General features: G+C 36.3%; 1 protein-coding gene and 1 non-coding gene across 6 annotated transcripts in view; both read right to left on the bottom strand.

The window, feature by feature from the left end:
* Window positions 1-459: 459 nt before the first annotated feature.
* The window catches only part of LARP4 (La ribonucleoprotein 4), a 77,619-nt gene continuing 56,980 nt past the window's right edge, over window positions 460-21,098 (bottom strand). For 2 of the 5 annotated variants that reach the window (XM_090273145.1, XM_090273150.1), the window contains exons 13-16: window positions 18,444-18,605; window positions 13,357-13,484; window positions 12,695-12,863; window positions 11,117-11,519 (exon numbers count right to left, since the gene is read on the bottom strand). In XM_090273145.1, coding sequence (XP_090129271.1) covers window positions 11,181-11,519; window positions 12,695-12,863; window positions 13,357-13,484; window positions 18,444-18,605 — 798 coding nt within the window. In that variant the 3' untranslated portion in view covers window positions 11,117-11,180. Of the gene's footprint in view, window positions 779-7,079; window positions 10,885-11,116; window positions 11,520-12,694; window positions 12,864-13,356; window positions 13,485-18,443; window positions 18,606-21,098 lie in introns of those variants that run through there. The other 3 variants (XM_090273148.1, XM_090273147.1, XM_090273149.1) reach the window with 3 other exon arrangements.
* Window positions 18,775-18,878, bottom strand: LOC150011744 (U6 spliceosomal RNA). Its single transcript, XR_016510909.1, has one exon. It is a non-coding gene; the product is annotated as a U6 spliceosomal RNA (small nuclear RNA).

Genomic DNA, 21,098 nt, shown 5'->3' with positions numbered 1-21,098 from the left:
TTTTCTTACCTGGCATCGTGTTTTACACATTTTCCAACTTTAGCATGCATCAACATCACATAGAAAGGTTGTGAAAACACAAATTCCTGGATCCAGCTAGTTTCTGATTTCCTAAGTTTTGGATGTGGCCCAATAATTTACATTTCTAACAAGTTCCATGGTGATGCTCATGCTGCTGGGGTGAGTACCACCCTTTGAGAACTACTGATCTATTAGATGTGTTGGAGACAGTTAAGTTGTCTTCCAGCTCCAGGTTGCTGATCCCAGAGATCTTGGACTTGGAACTGGAGGAGGTAGCTGCATGATATTGGGGTTGTCTCCCTTTGAGGAAGCAGATGAAATTTCATGTGAGTTATACACATTTTTGTGTGTAAAGGAATAAAAGTTTGCCACAAATAAGTGAACTGTGACACAGGGTATGAACTGTCTACCCGAAGTTCATTTCCTCTCCTTTCTATTTTGTCTAGAGTCCAGCTACCATAGAGGTTGAAAATGCCAGACACTCAGCTTCCCTTGTGGCTAAGACATTATTAGCAATATTACCCTTTCCTGGTTAAGAGACCTAAAAGAAAGTCCTCTTGAGGGGAGAGGGCAGAATTCTGGGAAAGATCTTCTTCCCTGATGTGGGAGACACATGAGGAGAATCCTGAGAACTCTGCTAGGTTCTTGAACAATTACACTTTCAGAATTCAGTGGCAAAGCTGGCAAACAAAAGCATGGGAGAGTCCTGGCAGTGGTGGCAGAAAGCAGCAGCCTGGAATGACTTGTGGTCTATCTCCTAGGAATACACAAAGGTGAAGAACAGGGTAAGGATCTTGTCAAGGAGTCTCTCACCTGTAGGCAGAAGCAACACCATTTTACATTCATGTTAATAGGCTCTCACTTTAGCTCTGAACTGAATACTGGGAAAATTTAGGTTACATGAAACCTACCTGCAATTGAAACAATATAAGTTCTGTAATACACAGGAAGACATTCCACATACAAAAAAAGTTTTTTGTGAGATGAACCAACATCTCATGATTTACATGGAGATTTTTGTTACTCTGTCCATCTGAAACCATGGAGGACAGAGAAGGAGCACACGACATGTTCTCCTCAACCTAGGAAGGTTTGGAAAAACATTAGGAAAAAGGCTCTCCTCCTAAACATGTTGTGACATGTTACTGGTGTGATTTGAAAGAACAGGCATCTTTCCTCACTATAGTAAGTGAAAAGCTGGCAAGAATTAGAAAAATAAACTAGCTATTATGGAGACTTATAGCAGTTCAAATTGTGCCATTGTGATTATAGTATGTTTTGGAAAATTGGATTATAGGCTCATTTCTTGTGAATGAGCCAGTCCCTAATAGTCATTTACCTTCTTGCAGGCTCCCGGAGCCCTAATTAAGTACCATGTCTTAAATTGATTATTCAAAGTACTTGCACCATGATAATACTGGGGATATAGCCAATGTCGTCACCAAACTTAGAGAAAAGGGCTTGACTCCGTTCCCTTTCTAAAGCCTCTGACATTTTCCCACTTTCTCATGCTCACAGCTTCATTAAAGAATTCTCTTCAGGTGGCAGCAGGTTGTTTTGTTTTTGCCAGTGTTCATACCTAGGAGTCTGACTACAGCTCCTCATCTCAAGCTATGAGCCTGGTGCTTGATTCCTCCCTCTTTCATGCAGTAGTTTTAGTTCTTACTACCCTGCTGGATAGAAACTCAGCCTATTTTGCCCTTCCTTGGCCCCCAAATCCCATAGGACAAAAGCTTTGGTTCTATGCTCACTCCTTTGTTTTTGCTGCATTTCAAGTTCGTAGATCATAAATGAATTATCAAGAAAATAAACAGATGGGAGTGGAGCCTATAAATCAGATTTAATAAGAAAGAAAAAATGTATGAGAATCAGAAAAATGTGAACACTATTTAGAAATTATTGTTATATTTTTACATATGGCAATGGCATTGTGATTATATAACCTTCATAGTTTTTAAAGGGAAAACATACTCAAATATTTATGAATTAAATGATATGCCTGAGATCTGTTTGATAACAACACATTGGGGGTGCAGGTAGAAGAAGGTAAGGGTATAGATGAAATAATGTTAGAGTATAACCAAAGGTAGGTGATGAGAATATGCAGGTATACTACTCTACTTTTGTATATATTTTTAAATTTCCATAACCAAACATTTTTTAAAGAAATTAAAATTTTCTTATTTCTGCATAAGGTCGTAGTTTTGTAATCTTTTTTTACTTTAACACTGATATGTATGTAGGAGGAAGAGTACTTCCAAACATGAACCTACAATCTCAAAGTTCCAGAATTATAAGTTGAAGAATGGGAAATATTGTCTACTCAGAAATCTAAGAGAATCAACTATAATACCATCATTCATTCACACATTCACTCATTGATTTATTCATTTGTTCGATGGACAGAAAACCCAGGCACACCATCCTGGACCTCTGAACAGTGAGTAAAAAATGAGTTGTTTTAAAATTAAAAAACAAACAAACAAACAAAAAAACATATAGAGTTCATGTAACATGTTAGGCACTGTCTAGGTGCTAGGGATCCAGTGTTTGAAAAAGGTCTCTTTTCTCACAGAGCTTACAGTTTAGTTCTATTGAAATTATTATAAGGGTTTATTTAAAGTGACTTAAGATTAGGTCAACATGTAAAAATAAACAACTTTCCTGTCTTAAGCAACAGTCATCTGAAAGAGAAATCCATTCACAGTTATAGCAAAACATAAGTGGCAATAAACCTAACAAGAAATGTACAAGGATTAAATGAATAAAACTGTAATAGCTAACTGAACAATCTAAAAAGAAGACCTAAATGGAAAAAAAAGATAACAATGACATAAATAAGTTATTTGTTCCCAGTCTCAATATTATAAAGATATCAATACTCCAAAAGTTAATTTATAAAACTAAATGTAATTTTTATCAAAATCTTATTGAAACTTTCTAAACCACAACATGACAAGCTGACTCTAAAGATTAAATAGAGATAAAATGTTCAAGGAGAGTCAAGATAAAGTAAACATATTAAAAAGCAATGATCCTCAAAACCAAAAAGTCATGAAGGAACACTGACCTATGTAAAAATTAAGTCTACACGCTGAAAGAGAAGATAAGCATGCATATTCTTTAGTGGCAAGACTCAAAAATGCTTCAAAAAAAAACCTTTTTGGTAGTCAGTTTTCCCAAAATTCCCTATAAGTGCAATGCAATATTCATAAAAACTCCAACAGAATTTTTTGAACAAAATTAGATTCTAAAATTCATATTAAAGGAAAAATTCATAAGAATAGCCAGAGACATTCTACCCTGACCAGTGTGGCTCAGCTGGCTGGGTGTCATCTCACAAAGTGAAAGGTCAATGGTTCGATTCCCAGTCAGGGCACATGACTGGGTTGCAGATTCAGTCTCCAGATGGGATGTGTACAAGGGGCCACCGACTGATATTTGTCTCCCTTTCTCCCTCCCTTCCCCTCTCACTAAAAAATAAATATTAAAAAAAAAAATAGACATTCTAAACAAAAACAATGTGGGAGGGAGCAATTAAAATAGGGTTTTATTAATGCAGGGATAGGATAAAAGGAATTTGATAAATATTTAAGAAACAGACTCATCCATAAGTGGAAAGAAAATATATTCAACAAATGGTTGGCAAACAAATGACTATTAAGAAAAAAAAGTTAAGTGCTTTTCATAATGCACCACAATCAACTAAATGTATTTAAAAGTTAAAATTTTAAAGCAAAATTGTTAAATTATTAGAAGAAACTAGAGGAAAAAAATATTTAACCTCAAGATATGGATGGCTTTCCTAAGCAGATGATACAGGAAAAGGTTGATAGATGTGGCCTCAAAAACAATTAAAAATTATGGTTAATATTTCCACTTCGGTAGTGGTAAACAGTAAGTGCCCTGTATTAAATAATGGCCTCTTCCCTCATCTCACTTATGGAGCATTTAGCTTGAACATGTCTACACACTGACATTTTCTCCTTTTATTTAACATTTTTCTCCTTCTCTTGTCAAAACATTCAATGCCAGGATCCTTTGGGAACTCCTCTTCCTCTGCCTACCTTTATATTTTTAAAATTTGAACCCATCTCATCACCTACCCTGCTTCAGAACTTTAAAGACATTAGATACATTTGAAGGCCCGAAACATGCATCCCTATTGTTAATCACCTTCCTCCCTTTTCTCCCAAAGATGGTTATTTTAAAGGCATTCACCATTTGCAGCTGGAATCATTCTCAAACCAATTAGTACTGTTTTTTTAATCCTCACCTGAGGACATGCTTATTGATTTTAGAGAAGGAAAGGGAGAGGGAGAGAAACATCAATGGGAGAACAGAACATCAATCGGTTGCCTCTCGACGTGCCCTAACCAGGGATCAAACCTGCAACCTAGGCATATAACCTGACTGGGAACCAAACCCACATTTTGGTTTATAGTATAATGCTCCAACAGAGCTACCCTGGCCAGGGCATATTAGTACATTTTTATATGTTTACTAGATGTATTCATAAATAATATAGTAATTTTAAAACTACAAATTAAAAATGTCGAACTCTAAACACATCAATCTAACTTGTTCTTTCAACATTTCTTCTGACACATAGCTGTTGGTTGTTTTAAGTGATGTATAGTATTGCATTACAAGACATACTACAATTATTTTGTTGATGAAAATTGTTTTCAGCTTCTCATTGTTAAAAGAAAAAAGGAAAGCTGCAACATCCTTGTAGTCTCCACAAATAAAACCCAGTAGTCTTTTCAGGGTACATAATTTATAAGTGGAATTATGGTATTACAAGGTATGCTCATTGCTTTCCCTAAATAGAACCAAATTGTTCTCCAAAATGATTTTATCAATTTATACTCCCACAGCAGTAAATGAGAACTGTTGTTTCCTCCCACCCTTGCCAAAATATGGGTAGTGATATTTTAAAATTTTTTTTGCCAATTTTGACATTTTCCAAGGTTCTATACTTACTTAGCCCACCTCTCATTCTGTAACCTAATCTTATGACTTGTCAGGTTACTTACATGACTCATGGGCATCCTAAAATATTTCCCACATTCTCACTTGCAACCAGATAAATTCCTGTCCATTCTACTTCCTTAAAATCCTGGATATTTGCTTTCTCTCCATCTGATTAGTTTCCTATTGCTGCTCTAACAAATGACCACAAACTTAGTGGTTTAGAAAACATTTACGTATTCTCATAACAGTTCTGGAGGTCAGAAATCTAAAGTAGATCTTATGGGGCTGAAATGGTGTTGCCTGTGCTGGTTCATTCTGGAAGATCCAGGTGAGAACCTTTTCCTTGCCTCTTCCACCTTCCAGAGGCTGCTGGCATTTCTTGGCTTACAGATGCATCACTTTAATCTCCCATGGTCACATCTCCTACTTACTGACTCTCGCCTCCTGTCTTGCTCTTACGACTTTTGTGATTTTATTGGGCTCACCTGGATAACCCAGGATACTCTCCCCATTTCAAGCTCTTAATCACATCTGCAAAACCCCTTACTTTCTCAGGTTCTGAGAATTAGGATTTGGACATCTTTGTGGGAGAGAATTATTCACCCTATCATACTGCACTATTGCTCCCTTAATTCCAAACATCACTCTCACCTAGACTATTATTTCCCAAACTATTTACATAACCACCAGAGTTGTGTCCTTGATTTCAAATCAAATTTAGCATATAACTGATGGAGATTTTACAAAGGAAATTCACTTTTCTTTTGTCACTGTATTGAAATATATGCGCCACCCATCCCAAACTATTACACCTTTTCTTTTCTGTTTTTAAAGGTTTTATTTATTTACTTTTAGAGAAAGGAGAAGAGAGGGAGAAAGAGGAAACAGCAATGTGCAAGAGATACATTGATCAGTTGCCTCTCACACACCAACTGGGGACCCGGCCTGCATGCAACCCTGGCAAACAACTGTTCATTAGCAAATTAAAGGTTTTAGCTGTTTAAAGGGGCAATGCTACTAGTCAGCTAATTAAGAGAATGTTCACATTAAATCTGTTACCTGATGCTTATTATATAACTTGGTAAGTAGTAAAAACACTGAAAATATCTTATTGTACTGTATTCACCATTTTACTTAGCACTTTATGGCTTCTTTGGCATATAGCTGAATTGCCAGAATCACTACTTTTGTCCTGCAAGGCCATTATTAAATAAAGGGTTACTTGATTAAAAAAAAATAAAGAAAAAAAGGCACTGTAATACAGTGAGTAGACCTGATAACCCAGAGTGATTAATGGCTGTGTAGAGCGTGGATATGCTGTACAAGGGATGATTCACATCCCAGGCATGCTACCACTACTCAAAACAGTTTCATTTTAAAACTTAGGAATTGTTTGTTTCTGGAATATCCATTTAATATTTTTGGATCATGGCTGCCTTGGGTAACTGAAACCATGGAGAGCAAAACTGGCAGGTAAGGGTGGATGGACTATATTCAATAAAAGATGAGCTGTTACATTACAGATACCAGCTGTTAAAAAGCTAAGAGATCCACTCGGCTTTTCCATTTTTGCCTTATCATAGTTTTAAAAAGCTTAAAAGACCTATTTAAATTTCTCAATGAACTTCTCCTTTAAAAATCTACTAAAAACCCTTTAGTTTTAGGGTTTGATACAATCAAAGCAAAGATGTGGTTGAAAAGGTAAAGGAAACTTAGTGATTTTCTCTTGAAAATAAGTTCAAAAGCCTAGAATTTATATAGTCAAGACAGGCCATAATCTGCTCAAATAAGCAAACTCCTTAAGCTGAACAGTGACATATAATTTTTTTTCCTTTCAGTAACTGCTTCTCACACAAAAATTACTTAAGAAAACCCCAGAATCAGAAAGCTGGTAGCTCTCTGCCCTCACTTTACAGATGCACTGTCACATATACTGCCTCCCCTCCTCTCCCCAAACCAAAACAAAAAACTTGCTCAGACCAGGATAGTGATGGAAGTAGAGAGTGGGTAACATAGAATTATTAAAAAGAAATACAAGTAGTCATTAGACATAAACCACCTAGAGAAAAGAAAACCAGTCCTGCTTTTGAATAATTTTATTTCTTCTAATTTTTGTTACTTTAATTTCCAGTAGCACCTTGGCAATGTTGAAAACAAAAATACAAATACAGGATGTACTCATTTTAACATAATATGCATGAGCAGTGTCACACCACATTTCGGGGGGGGGGAACACGACAGAGTTTTGACAACAGGAACAAACCTAAGCAATGGACAAAACAGGAGCCAGATAACTGGTTCTGACCACCCCCCAAACCTGATCAGGAAATGTCACTCAGAAGACACCTGTATCAGGAAAAATAAAAATAATCAACATGATGTTGCGTTACACTGTATACTAATCAGTGTTTTGTGCTGCAAAACTGAAAATAAAACCATTTTATTTTATACACAGCCTGTTGATATTTGAGTGATACCTTTAGGAACCATCTACTCAGCAGATCGTAAGTTCTCAGCTTTAAAAAAAACTTTAACTTATTTAATAAGGTGAATTTTGAAAGAGAACTCACTTTCAACATGAGAACAAATGTTCTTTCAATTTCTTAAAATGTCCTCATTCAGCTAATGAAAACTGAAATGTCTATGTATCTTCTTGGAAGCTCAGATAAGGTAAATTAACATACACCAAAAAGCCTACAGTTAAATTTTATAGTCACCAAATTGTAAGGAAATTTTAAAAATTAGGAAACAAATTGCCATCATATAATTAAGAATGTTTTAAAAATCCTTCAAAAGGAATATACTGCTTATCTTTTCTGTAAAAACAAAATGGATACCTTTAAAATTATGGTTAACACATATGGCCAACACAAATATCAGAGACTTAACCCCAGTGCTGTTCAATTGTCTCCAAATAAAACCAGTGGACCTTTAAGCAAAAAGACTAAATATTAAGGCCATAACTAAGAAAACTAGAGAAAGTATTTAGTCACTTTTAAATACTATTTTCTGCTTCAGCAGATGTTAATACTCCATCATTAAGCCTTTCGCAAAGCCAACATGGTTATTTAAAAAGAGAAAGGAATGTGAAACAATATTCAAGCTACCTTAATTTTAGGAACCAAAAATCTGCATGTCATTTGATCACATGCAAATCGAGCACATAAAATGACAACAACAATAAACCATATCACTGAAAGATTTTATCTTCTCCCAAAATCCAGTTAAAAATATTTAGACGGATCAGTCTTTTGAATGCCAGTGTCTATACTTGCAAAAATGGAAGTTACTAGAAGAGAGACAGGCCCCAGGTATCACAAACACCTTAATTATCAGGACAGAAGGAAATGGGGACAGACTCTGCAATTTCTCTACACACCTTCTCTAAGTGCAAGGTGGTGAACTCGTGGGACTTTTTCTCTTCATACAGCAAGAACTATGGCAGAAGATCACTGTATCATACACTCAATATCATTTGTATCTACTTTTGGCCTCCAACAGCCCAAGGAAGTGTTAAGCCATAAGATGAAGAAAAAAAATTGACATTTAAATTCCTCCTTCTAAAGAACCAAATAAATAGTTGAACTACAATGAATGCCCAACCCTCAACAGTTACAAAAAGCCAACAGTTTCACACAATTCATAGGCATCATTTAGATACAAACCTTAAATCTGCTGTAATAAAATAAATGCTAAATACATACTGTGAATATATATATTTTATATACACACACATTTATTCTTCCCTATACATCCCATCAAAATGGGAACTATTAGTTGTAATTAGGCAAATTAAATTAAAACAATATATTTTATAAGAAATTTTATAAGGTCATGTCTTTAAATTTCTATTTTCAGTAACATTTTGGGAAAAAGCAAGAGCACACTTGCTTTCCTCAAAAAGAAGACTCTTTTCCCGTGTTTCAATTAGAATACTTAGTTTTCAAAAGTTGGAGTAAGTCACACAAGCATACAAATAATACAAGCCCACTTCTGTGACACATTATAAAAAAAAAGTAATGTTTCATTTCAAGTGCAATAATTAAGTTTATAATCCTTGCCAAAAGATTTTTATAAAATGTTTTATTTATCTTAAATCCAATGCATTCACAGAGTGTTAACACTTTAAATGTTTATCATTTCCACCCAATGCAGCATTATCTAAGTAAACCAAAATAAGCACTTTCATCATAGATATAAGTCAATGATTAATATTTTTAAAAAAGGACATAAACTTTCCCCAAATTTCAGCACAGGTAGTTTAACTGTATATTTCATCTAGTAGATAATTTAAAAAAATAGTGCGTATAAATCATTCTCCTTACTTAAATGCATTATATCATGTTATCGACCCACCAAATCAAAAGCAATTGCCAAGCTAAATAAGTTACAAAGAAATGATAATTCTTGCTTGTACAGAAATGTGCAGTGTTTTCAAAGCTCTGAACAGTTACTTATTAATACTAATCTCCAAAGCTTAACTTAAGAGTTGGAAGATGAGTTTCACAGTCAAGTAATTTTAACCTCCATTTACATTCATTTTAATATATTACTAAGATGTTCACTCTATGTCACAATGGTGCTTTCCAGTGTCCACAATTTACAGTTTCAATTTGTACATGTCATTTACTAACCTAAGGGACAGTTATTACTATCACAAACTATCCCTAGAAAGAAAACAAACTCTGCCTTACACAGAACTCAGAAAATGGTATGACTTAAACAGATTAATGCAACATGGTTTTTAATATTTTAGCCATTTTCTAAACACCAGCATGTAAATTTGCCTATTTAATATGAGAGCTACAACTTTACTCACTGAGAAATTATATATTAATTTTCTTCAACTATCTCTCTCACATTAACTAAAAAAATCTCCTGACTTGCTGGCTCTGGCTCTGTGAATTCTAAACTGTATTTTTTTTTTTTTTTTTTGGTGGTGGGGGGAGAAAGGGAAGAAAGGCAGGTGATAAATACACTGTAAACAGAGAAAGTTGCCCCCAAATTAAGCCTAAATTATTTTACTTCTACACTTTTGAACATGTTAAGAGTCAATTACAATGTTTCATCTTTAACACTAACACAGATAAATTACTCTAGGGTCAGTCTGCCCTACCATTCTGGGATCTGAAGTTCTAAATACATGAACAGAAGAGCAAAATATTTCACTGTTCAATTCAGAAATTTAGAAGTTACGTGATTTGACTAGACTGGGCAAGGCAGTTAGAAACACACAATTATGTAGGTGTTTGGTTATTTTGCTTTTGGGGGTTGGTAGTCAAAGAACAGAGAGTAACAAAATAACAAAAAAAGAAAACCACCCCAATTTCCTATTTAAGGGGGGAAAAAATCACAGGCCAGTTTAAACCTGTGAAGTCCATTTGACCTACCTACTCAGATCTGAGAAAGACTTTTCAATTATCTGAATAACCCCCATTATTTCCTTGAGTATCAAACTGATTGGCAGTCACATCTCCAAGTACAATCAGAGTTTAAAAGTTTGTTGAATGAAATATTATTAGTAAGGTCAAAAAGAGACTACATATCAAACCAGAAAAAAATCTACTTGAGTACATATTACATTCAGTTTTCAGTTCATTTACTATACTAACATGACAACAGATTTGGCTTCAGTCACTCTTGCACACACTCACACCACAACAGGCACCCTAGCCACTGACTTGTTTTGCAACAAGGCCATATAGGTAGAGATGGCATTCTCCCAGCCAAACTTTAAATAGATTAAAAAAAGTAATTTCTAATTTTACAGAAATGCTTCTTCAAAAAATATTTCCTCACTTCCTCACCTCCTATAATGAAGGATGTGTAATATGTCTTTTTCCCCAAGCTAAATCTGAACTCTCAAAATTGATTCCAGGCAGATCTCTGCAAATTAAAATCAAAAACAAAAATAGAAAATTATATTTTTATATATGTATACATATATATATATATATATTTATTTATTTATACTGATTGGAATCCTCCAGCATTTCAAAATCACTTCAGAGATGAATTTTGGGATTCTACTGCTCACAACTCCAAAATCCACAATGATTTAAGGATATACTTTCTCCTGTTTCCTTCCTAGTTACTCACTCACCTCCAAAACAGTTCATTATAGCCACAGCTCAAGTTTAATGGGAGGAGAGAGAAGTTTTGAACAGTTTTTTTGTTTGTTTTTACTTTGGTGATCTGGGTGGCACATATTGCTCTTTGCCATTACGTCGAGTCACTCCCTGAGGTATAGCCCTATGGCCAAACTGGCGTCTCTGTTCCCTGATTTTTCCAGCTGCTCCCCTGGGAATGGTATTGCCTCGGAAGCCAGAATAGTCCTTACTAGCCCTTGCTTCTGGCTTCTCATGTAGTTTCTCAATGGACTTCTCAGGAGCTCCATTCTCTTCATTTTTGGTGGGAGACACTATATTGGAACGAAGTTCTCGTAGCGGCTGCACAGGACCCGGAGATGGCTCTTTAGGGGGTTTCTGGCACACTTCAGCATAACTTAGCTTTCGGGGTTCCTTTTAAGCGAAGATAAAAACAATATTTATGGTGCACATTCTCTAAGTAATAAAGTACAAGAAGGATAGTATTAACCACAAGAAAATAAGTTATTTTCTAGGAAAGGGTAAAGACGCTCTCATGCACAATGTTATGAAAGTATATCAGTACAATCTTTTTTAAAAAGTACATTTGTTAAAAATAATAAAAACTGTTGTAATTTATGTATGAAACAATAATTTCACTTGAGGAATTTATCTGAAGGATTTTCATGTCAGCATTGTTTACAGAGATGCAGGGAGAAACTAGAAATGTAAATGTCTAACAAAGAAGGGCAGACTAAATGAATAATGGTCCATCCATATGATGAAATAAAATGACTTCATTCCTTCTTCCCTGGCTAAAGGACCCTGAGAAGAATTTTATAAGAATTTCTGTAGAGCAGTTGGAAACCAATCATGTATTCATTCATAGAAGACTAATTAAAAGTCTTTAATTACCTCATCTGAAAAAGGAGGACAACAGGGGTGTTGTGAAAATGGGATAAAGCATGTAAAAAATCTTTAGCAGTGGTCCTAGCACATAGTAGGTATTCAAGAATTGGTAGCTGCTATTCTATTATTACTATTATCATTAAATCACAAGTAAAAATGTTCTTTACCTAGAAAAAAATAAAGAACTATACCAAAATGCTTCTAGTTATATCAATAAATGAAAGGATTATAGGTAAATTTTGTGTTTTCCCTGATTTTCTGTATTTCCCTAATTATCAAAATGATTCCAGAAACTGAATAAAAATGAGAGTGGTCCCTCATGGGCCCCACAGATACGTTAAGCATTATACTAAATATATATATATATAAAGTTCAAGAAGTTCAACGCCTCTTTGTACTAGCCCCAAAATGATACATACAACGTAACCTGGATAAGAAAGAAGCTTCACTTAACTATGGTAGTATAATCAGAAGAAAAGCAACAGAAAAAAATAGAGTCAACTTTCTTCACTCCTTCAACATGACAAAATCCCCTATTTTCCCACAGTGACTTTAAACTTCTTTAGCTTTTTTTGGATGCAGGATGCCCCAATTGGGGCTATTTCCAAATGACTCTGCTATAGCAAAGAGTTATGGGAAAGAAATTTCTCATTATTTAACCCATTATTTTTTTCTCACATAAACTAAATCAACCAAGTTACCTGTAGGGCGACAGTTACAGCTGCATTTATGTTGCTATTGCATGGTGAAGCAGTATTTGTCCTTGATGGCTTTGCAGTACTTGGGGAAGAAACTGGCGTAGTTGTCTGGTTGAGAACATCCTTCTGAACAGTGGAATCCTCTGTTAGATCCTTTTCTTGCTGAGTTATGCTAAGGAAAAAAGAGCTTAGTATTAGACTTAGTATAGCACACAGAAACAGGTAAGTAAATGATCAGAAGAAAAAGTAATGTTAATGTGAAAAATCTTCTACCACAAAACATATACAGTAGTCCCCCTCTATATTGTGGTTCACTTATTGTGGCCTCACTCTATCGTGAGATGTTTTAAAGTATTATATTTAATTATTTATCGCAAATTTTTTGCTGTATCACAGGATTTTGTGGTACTGTATATGTATGTTGTTAAAGTTACGTAGGTTTAAGAGTGTAGAATATGTTTAAGAACATAAGTAGTGTTTATAAAAGTGTAGAAAAGGTTAATAAGGGAGTGGGAACAATTTATAAGTGTGTGGGGTTTATATATAAAGCCTTAAAATATATATAAATACTAAAATAAATGTAAGGTTCCTACTATGCAGATTTTCACCTATCGTGGGGGGGGGTCTAGAACATAATACCCACGATAAGTGAGGGAATATTGTACCTTAATGCAGGAGGCTCAGCTATACATGAAGGACTGGTACTTAGGTTGAGTTGCTGGGCAGAGGTGCAGTCTGTCTGATCATCCTCTGCAGGCACCAGGCAATTAACTTGTCCCAACTCTTCAGTATCCTTAAAGTAAAAACATATTTCAAAACTGTACTTAAAAGTAAAGTACAGCATAGAGAATGTAGTCAATAATTATGTATGTTTTCTGGTGGCTACTAGACTCATCAGGAGGATCATTTCGCAAGTTATATATGTGTCCAACCAGTAGGCTGTAAACCTGAAACTAATATAATATTGAATGTCAACTGTAATTGAACAATAAAACTTTTTTTTTAATTAGGCATATATTAGCCCTAGCTGGTGTAGCTCAGGGAATTGAGTGCGAGCCTGCAAAATGAAAGGGTGCTGGTTTGATTCTCAGTCAGGGCACATGCCTGGGTTGTTGGCTAAGTCCCTGGTTGGGGACGTGTGAGAGGTAACCAACTGATGTTTCTCTTCTTCTCTCTCTCTCTTCTCTTGCTAAAAGTAAATTAAATATTTTTTAAAAATTGGACCCATATAGACACTTCTCCAAAATAAGATATACAAATGGCCAACAAGCAATATGAAATGATGTTCAACATCATTAGTCATTAGGGAAATGCAAATTAAAACCACACTGATACACTTACAATGTAACAGGAGTGACAGCTCTACCTAAGACACAGGCAAACAAACAAAGGAGCCTGTCAAGATGAGAAGACAAGAGAAATATGGCCAAAAGGGGGAACGAATCAATCAAGGTTCCAGTGGGAGAACTAAGCGACGAGGAGATAGCCAGCCTAACAGATGAGGAGATAGACAACCTAATAGACACAGAATTCAAAACACTGTGATAAAGATGCTCACAGGCTTGAAAGATATGCTTGAATATAGCAAAGGCATAAGAGAAGAAGTGAAGGCTGTGCTAAGTGAAATGAAGGAAAATCCACACAAAACCAATGGTGAAGGGAAGGAAACCGGGGTTCAAATCAATGATTTGGAACATAAGGAAGAAAAAAAGCAGTCAACCAGTACAGAATGAGGAAGCAAGGATTGAAAAAAATGAGGAAAACTTCCCAAATTTTGTGAAGGAGATGGACAGACACGCCCAGGAAGCACGGAGGGTCCCAGGTGAGCTGGACCCAGATGCGATCACACCAGGACGCATAATGACTGAGATGCCAAAGAGGAGTGATAAAGAGAGAGTCCTGGGGGCAGCAAGAGAGGCGAAGAGTTGCCTACAGGGGGGTGCCTATAGGACTATCAGCTGATTTCTCAGAGGACACTTTGCAGGTTGGAAGGGACTGGCAAGCAGTATTCAATGTAATGAAAGGCAAGGATCTACAACCAAGATTACTCTATCCAGCAAGGCTATCATTTAGAATGGAGGGCAGATGAAGTACTTCCCAGACAAGGTGAAAACTAAAGGAGTTCATCATCATCAAGCCATTATTATATGAAATGTCAAAGGGACTTACTTAAGAAAAAGAGGATCAAAACTATGAACACTAAAATGACAACAAACTCACAACTATCAACAACTGAATCTAAAAAATAAGAACAAAATCCAACTAAGCAATCCAGAATAGGAACAGAATCATTGGTATGGGAATCATTTGGAGGGTTATCAGCTGGGAGAGGGAGGGGGAAAAATGGGGAAATAGTGCAGGGACTAAGAAGCATAATTGATTGGTACAAAATAGACAGGGAGAAATTAAAAATAATAAAGGGAAGGGTGAAGCCAAAGAAATTATATGCATGACCCATGGACATGAACTAAGTGGGGTGGTATTACTGAAGGGAAGGAGGGTACTGGGCAGAGGAGAGCAAAGGGGGAAAATTGGAACTACTGTAACAACATAATAAAACATACTTTAAAAATAAAGAAGCATAGTAGGAGGGAGTGGAGTAGATAGGAAGATGTTGAGAAGAATTATATGCACAACCAATGGGCATGGACTAAGGGGGGAGACAGCTGGAGGGAGGGGCGTCACTGGGTGGAGGGGAACAAAGGGAAAAGAAATTGGTACAACTTTATTGACAGCATAGTCAATAAAGCATATTTTTAAAAAAGAATTTATCGAAGAGAAATATAGGTTTTTCTACATGGAAGGTAATGAGTTTCCAGATTTAAAAAAGTCCACCAAGCATGCAGTACAATGGCTTAAAAAAATAAAAATAAAAAAGCCACAGGAAGACACATCATTATGAAATTTCACAGAATACCAGAGAGAGATAAAACGTTCTTAAAAACCTCCAGAGGGGGGTGGGGGAGAGGGTGGACAGGTCATAGGAGAATCAGAAATCAAAACCATTGGTTTCTGAAAAGAATCTTTGGAAGCTAGATTATTTCCTAAGCAAGAAAGAAAAGGAACAAACTATAAAGGAAAGACTGCCAAATATAACCATATTAAAGATAAGAGTTAACCCAATTTTAAAATGTGCCAAATACTTGAAAGATTCTTTATAAAAGAAATTCAATTGACCAATAAACATGAAAAAGATAACTTAACCTCAATACTAATAATTAAAAAAAAACCAAGCTCTATCACTCAGCAATTTCACTATGTATATACCTTAGAAATGTTCTTGCTCACATGAATAAACAAACTCAAACCAGTATTGTTTATAACAGCAGGCAAAAAATAGCTCAAATGTCCATCAAGAGAATGAACAAATGCAACTTTCAGTGTTATATTCTTACAATAGAATATTACACAGTGCAAAATGAAACAGCTGTCTCTATAAACCATGATAAATCTCATACAATACAGAAGAGAAGTAACAGAAGAGTACATATTGTACATTTCCATTTATATAGTGTTCAAAAACAAGCATACTCAACAGTATAATGCTAAGTCAGCAGCTGGTAAACCAAGGCCCACTGGCCAAATCCAGCCTGTGACTTTTGTTGGTATGACCTACCAGCTAAGAATAGTAAGGGTTTTTTTAAAGCTTTTATTGGAGGATAAATGGTAATGGAAAAAAATACAATAAAAAATAAATTTAAAAAATAAAGATTTTATTTATTTAGAGAGAGGGTTAAAGAAGGGAGAAAGTGAAGGAGAAACACCAATTGGCTGTTTCTCATACGTGTCCCAACCTGGGACTGAACCCACAACCCAGGCATGTGCCCTAAGCAGAAATCTAACTGAGCCACACTAGTCAGAGCAGAATAATATGATTTTAAGGGGTTTAAAAACAAACAAAGAATATGCAACAGTAAGTGGACCACAAAACCTAAAATATTTACAACCTGGCTCTTTACAGAAAAAGTTTCCTAACCCAGAATAGTAAAACTATGAAGAACAGCAAGAAAATTACTATAGCAAAATCAAGATCATATATCTCTCAGGGGGAGAAAAGGGGAATAGGAAGATTTGTAAGTAAGGAGAGGAGACACAGGACACTGTTAAAGATACTTGTGTTTTCATCTCACAACTGTGACTTGCTTTAAAAATGTATGTATGTGTACCGTAACTCACCAAATGTGAGCAGCCATCAATTGTAAAAGACATATTATTTTCTATACTGCCACTTAAACTACAATAACTTTTAATTAAAAGACAGACTGATTTTCAAAGGTGAAAAATGTGGAAAAAATGTTTACTTACAATTGACAAAGTAATTATGATATTGCTTTTTTTTTTTTCAACAAGACAGTGAAATACCTTCAAAATGTCAAGGGAAAACAGCTCAAATGTCTATCAACAGTAGAATGAATTCTAATAGAGAATTCTAATAGAGAGAATTCTAGAGATAAGCTACTGACACAGTGTGAGAACAGAAAAACGTTTTCATAATGTAAGATCTCTAGAAATTTATACTACAAACCACTTATTCAGGAAGCTTGGGAAGATGTGACCCATCATAATATGGGAAAGTAAAACAAGAGGGAAAAAAGAGAGGGAATCTAACAAAAGAGAGTAAGGAAAATTCCCAGGATGATGGTGAAGGAAAGTCCCAGGAACACCGCTGTGCAGCAGGCCAATGAGAGCACACAAAAGAAGAAATAATAACAATATACTATGAGGTTGTTATGAAAAAAAAAAGGTAATACTGAGATGTGACTTACAATGATAGCATGTCCTAGTCTAACTGGCAATGTTTTCTTGGCGATACTAAAACAATGGGGCATCTTATCCTTGATGGTATCCTAGATATGATAAAGTAAAATCTACTGGGAGGATGAGAAGAATATATTGCTTTCAGAGAGCTAAATCCTTAGCTTCTGGAAAGTTAATAGACAACATCTAAAACTGAAAACCAAGAAATAGCAGTATCACCACGTTAATTAGAAATGTAGGGATAGCCCTCACTGGTGTGGTTCAGTGGACTGAGTGCTGGCCTGCAAACCCAAAGGTCACCAGTTTGATCCCTAGTAAAGGTTGCGGGCCAGGTCCCCAGCTGGGGGCACGTGAGGCGACTGACTGATGTATCTCTCGCACATCTATGTTTCTCTCCCTTCCTTCCCTTCTCTCTAAATATAAATAAATAAAATCTTTAAAAAAAGATACAGGGATAAACGTCAGGAGAAAAAAAATTTAAGTGGAAGGTGGCTGCAGGGCATTATAAGCTGAGCTATACTGCACACATGTACTCTTAAATAAAAATTGAATTAAAAAAGGGGGCAGTTGTGGGGCATGAGAATTTACCATATGGAGAGGTCTATACTCAAAAATAGTATAGAATGAAGTATCCCAACCTCTTGCCACCCATTCTCCACTATCTGAAAGACCGAGTTTACCACAGTAATTAGAATTCATTTATATTATTGGTTAATTACAGACACTTAAGTGGAAATGACACTTTCCATCTGGCTTGCATTAATCAGTTCTACCAAGCTGAGTGACTGATAAAGACATGCGGAAGTGAAAAAACATTTTATTGACCTTATGTAGCTTTATCACAGATCTTTTTATAATACTCAAAGTAAGCTGAAAACCTCATGAATAAAAACTATGCTAGAAATACTTATTAGGTATGAACATAAGATAATAACCCTGAAAACCTAAGCTAAAAGAGTCCCATAGGTAGAAGATTGGATGTTTCAGTGTTTACCTTTTCTTTGAAGACACCTTTAACAACATCAGACATCCTACTCTCCAAAATAAGTTCACCTGGCGTTCTTGATGAACTTCCAGGTAAAGGAGGAAAATTTGAAGCTAATAAGTCAAACTTTGGTGTTGGAGACTTTGCTTCAGTTGTTGAAGGATGGGGTCTCTAAAAGACACAAATCATAAAACAGGTCACATGTCTATTTCATTCTCTAATCCTGTACCACAGAAGCTGAAAGCTTCAAAAACCAAACTCTACCCTAATGCACAGAATTGTCCCCTATAAATTTCTGGCTTCACATCTAAATTGAGCTCTCATCAGCCTTAAAAAAACAAACAAAAAAGAACGCTTCATGAATTTGCATGTCATCCTTGTGCAGGAACCATGCTAATCTCTGTATCGTTCCAATTTTAGTACACATGCTGCCAAAAAGAACACAAGCTCTCATTAGTCCTTATCTTTTTTTTTTTAATTACATTTTACTGAATATGCTATTTTAGTTGTTTCAATTTTCCCTCCTTTCAGTTACAGGATGATGCTCCAACCACTGAGACATGCCGGCATGGCTCCACCTCTTCACTTTAAGTCTGTGTGTATCTTTTGTTACGAGATGGTTCTCTTGTAGATAGGATATACATAGGCAAGGTTTTTATATCCATTGAGCTACTCTGTCTTTGATTAGAACATTTAATCCATTTAAGGCTGTTATTGATACTTATTTATTGCAATTTTTTCTTTATATGCATGTTCCTCCCTATATATTACTTTCTTTTTTAATATTATATTTTATTGATTATGCTATTGTTACAGAAACAGGGGAGTCCAAAAACAAGCCCCAGAGTTTGCGGCTGGGAGATAGGGAGCAGGAAGCAGCTTTCAGGATGCCTTTGCATGCCTGGAGCTAGTGGCTGGAAACATTGTTGCAAAGATCCACTTTACTTCCAAGACTCAGGAAGATGGGAGGGATCTTGGACTGTGGGCTGTTACGGAAGAGAAAGAAGCAGACAGAGCCTACGTAGGGTTCTGTGAATGGTCAGGACGGTTTGCAACACCCACTGCATGAGAGGACGCAGGGAGAGAGAGGAGGCAGGGAGGAAGAGAGGAGCTGCGGACATTTTGGGCTGGCTCTGGCTCTAGGAGGCTCTCTCTCTCAGGCTCTCTCTCTCTGGCCCTCACGCCCTCACTCTCTGGCTCTTGTGTGCTCCCTCCATGTGGCTTGGAGAAGGGCTGCTTAAAAAAGAAGCTCTCGCCAGGTGGTTTTGAGGAGAGGAGATCCACGCGGTTTGCAGGAAAAACGCAGTTTGCAAGGAGGCTGAGGATCAAGGCGGTCCTGCATTGAGAGCTGGAGGCACCACAGCACAGAAAGGACCTCCCCAATCAGAACTGAGTGATTGGCAGCTGCTGGTAAAGCTGAACTGTGCCTAGGAAGTAGGGAAACAGTGTTTCTGACTTTCCTAGGACTGGCCAGGTCTGGGAGGGGGAGGCAGGGCTTTGTGTAAATAAACAATTCTTTTTCTTTTCACCAAACTCTGGTATTAAGAGTTATAATTCTGGCGGCGGGCAATCGGGCCCCTGACTAAACAGCCCGTGGGTTCTGTTTCAATAGGAGCAGCCTAAGGGTTCTGTTACACTATTAACAATTGTCCCAATTTTTTCCCCCTTGTCCCCCTCCACCCAGCACCTTTCCACTCCCCTCATCTTTGTTCATGTCCGTGGGTCATGCATATAAGCTCTTTGGCTTCACCCTTTCCTATACTATTCTTGATTTCCCCCTATTTTGTACCTACCAATTATGCTTCTTAATCCTTGTACCATTTCTCCCCCTTTTCCCTCCCAGCTGATAACTCTCCAAATGATCCACATACCTATGATTCTGTTGCTGTTCTGATTGTTTGCTTAGTTTGTTTTTTGTTTTTATGTTTTAGACTCTGTTGTTGCTAGTTGTGTTTGTTGTCATTTTAATGTTCATAGTTTTTATCTTTTACTTAAATAAGTAAGTCTCTTTAACATTTCATGTAATAAGACCTTGGTGACGATGAACTCCTTTAGCTTTACCTTCTCTGGGAAGCACTTCATTTGCCCTTCCATTCTAAATGACAGCTTTGCTGTATAGAGTAATCTTGGTTGTAGGTCCTTGCTTTTCAGCACATTGAATACTTCTTGCCAGTCCCTTCTTGGCTACCAAGTTTCTTCTGAAAAATCAGCTGATAATCTTACAGGCACCCCTTTGTAGATAACTCTCTTCTTTTCTCTTGCTGCTTTTAAGATTCTCTCTTTATCTTTAACCTTCGGCATTTTAATTATGATATGTCTTGGTGTGGTCCTTTTTGAGTCAAGCTTGTTTGGGACTCTGTGCTTCCTGGACTTCTATGTCTATTTCCTTTGCCAAATTTGGGAAGTTTTCCTTCATTATTTTTTCACATAAGCTTTCAATTTCTTGCTCTTCCTCTTCTCCTTCTGGCACCCCTATGATGCAAATGTTGGAAAGCTTTAAGTTGTCACAGATGCTGTTTACACTATCCTCGTTTATCCTTTTTTTGGGGGGGGTGGTGTCTTTTTCTTTTTGTTCTCCGTGGTTGTTTTTTGCTTCCTTATGCTCTAAATCACTGATTTGATTCTCGGCTTCATTCACTCTACTGTCGTTTCCCTGTAAACTGT

This window comes from Furipterus horrens, unplaced genomic scaffold, assembly GCF_987537825.1.
Source record: "Furipterus horrens unplaced genomic scaffold, mFurHor1.1.pri manual_scaffold_4, whole genome shotgun sequence".
Lineage (NCBI taxonomy): Eukaryota > Metazoa > Chordata > Mammalia > Chiroptera > Furipteridae > Furipterus > Furipterus horrens.
The sequence above is the reverse complement of the archived record's forward strand: the minus strand, read 5'-3'. Positions and strand labels throughout refer to the sequence as shown.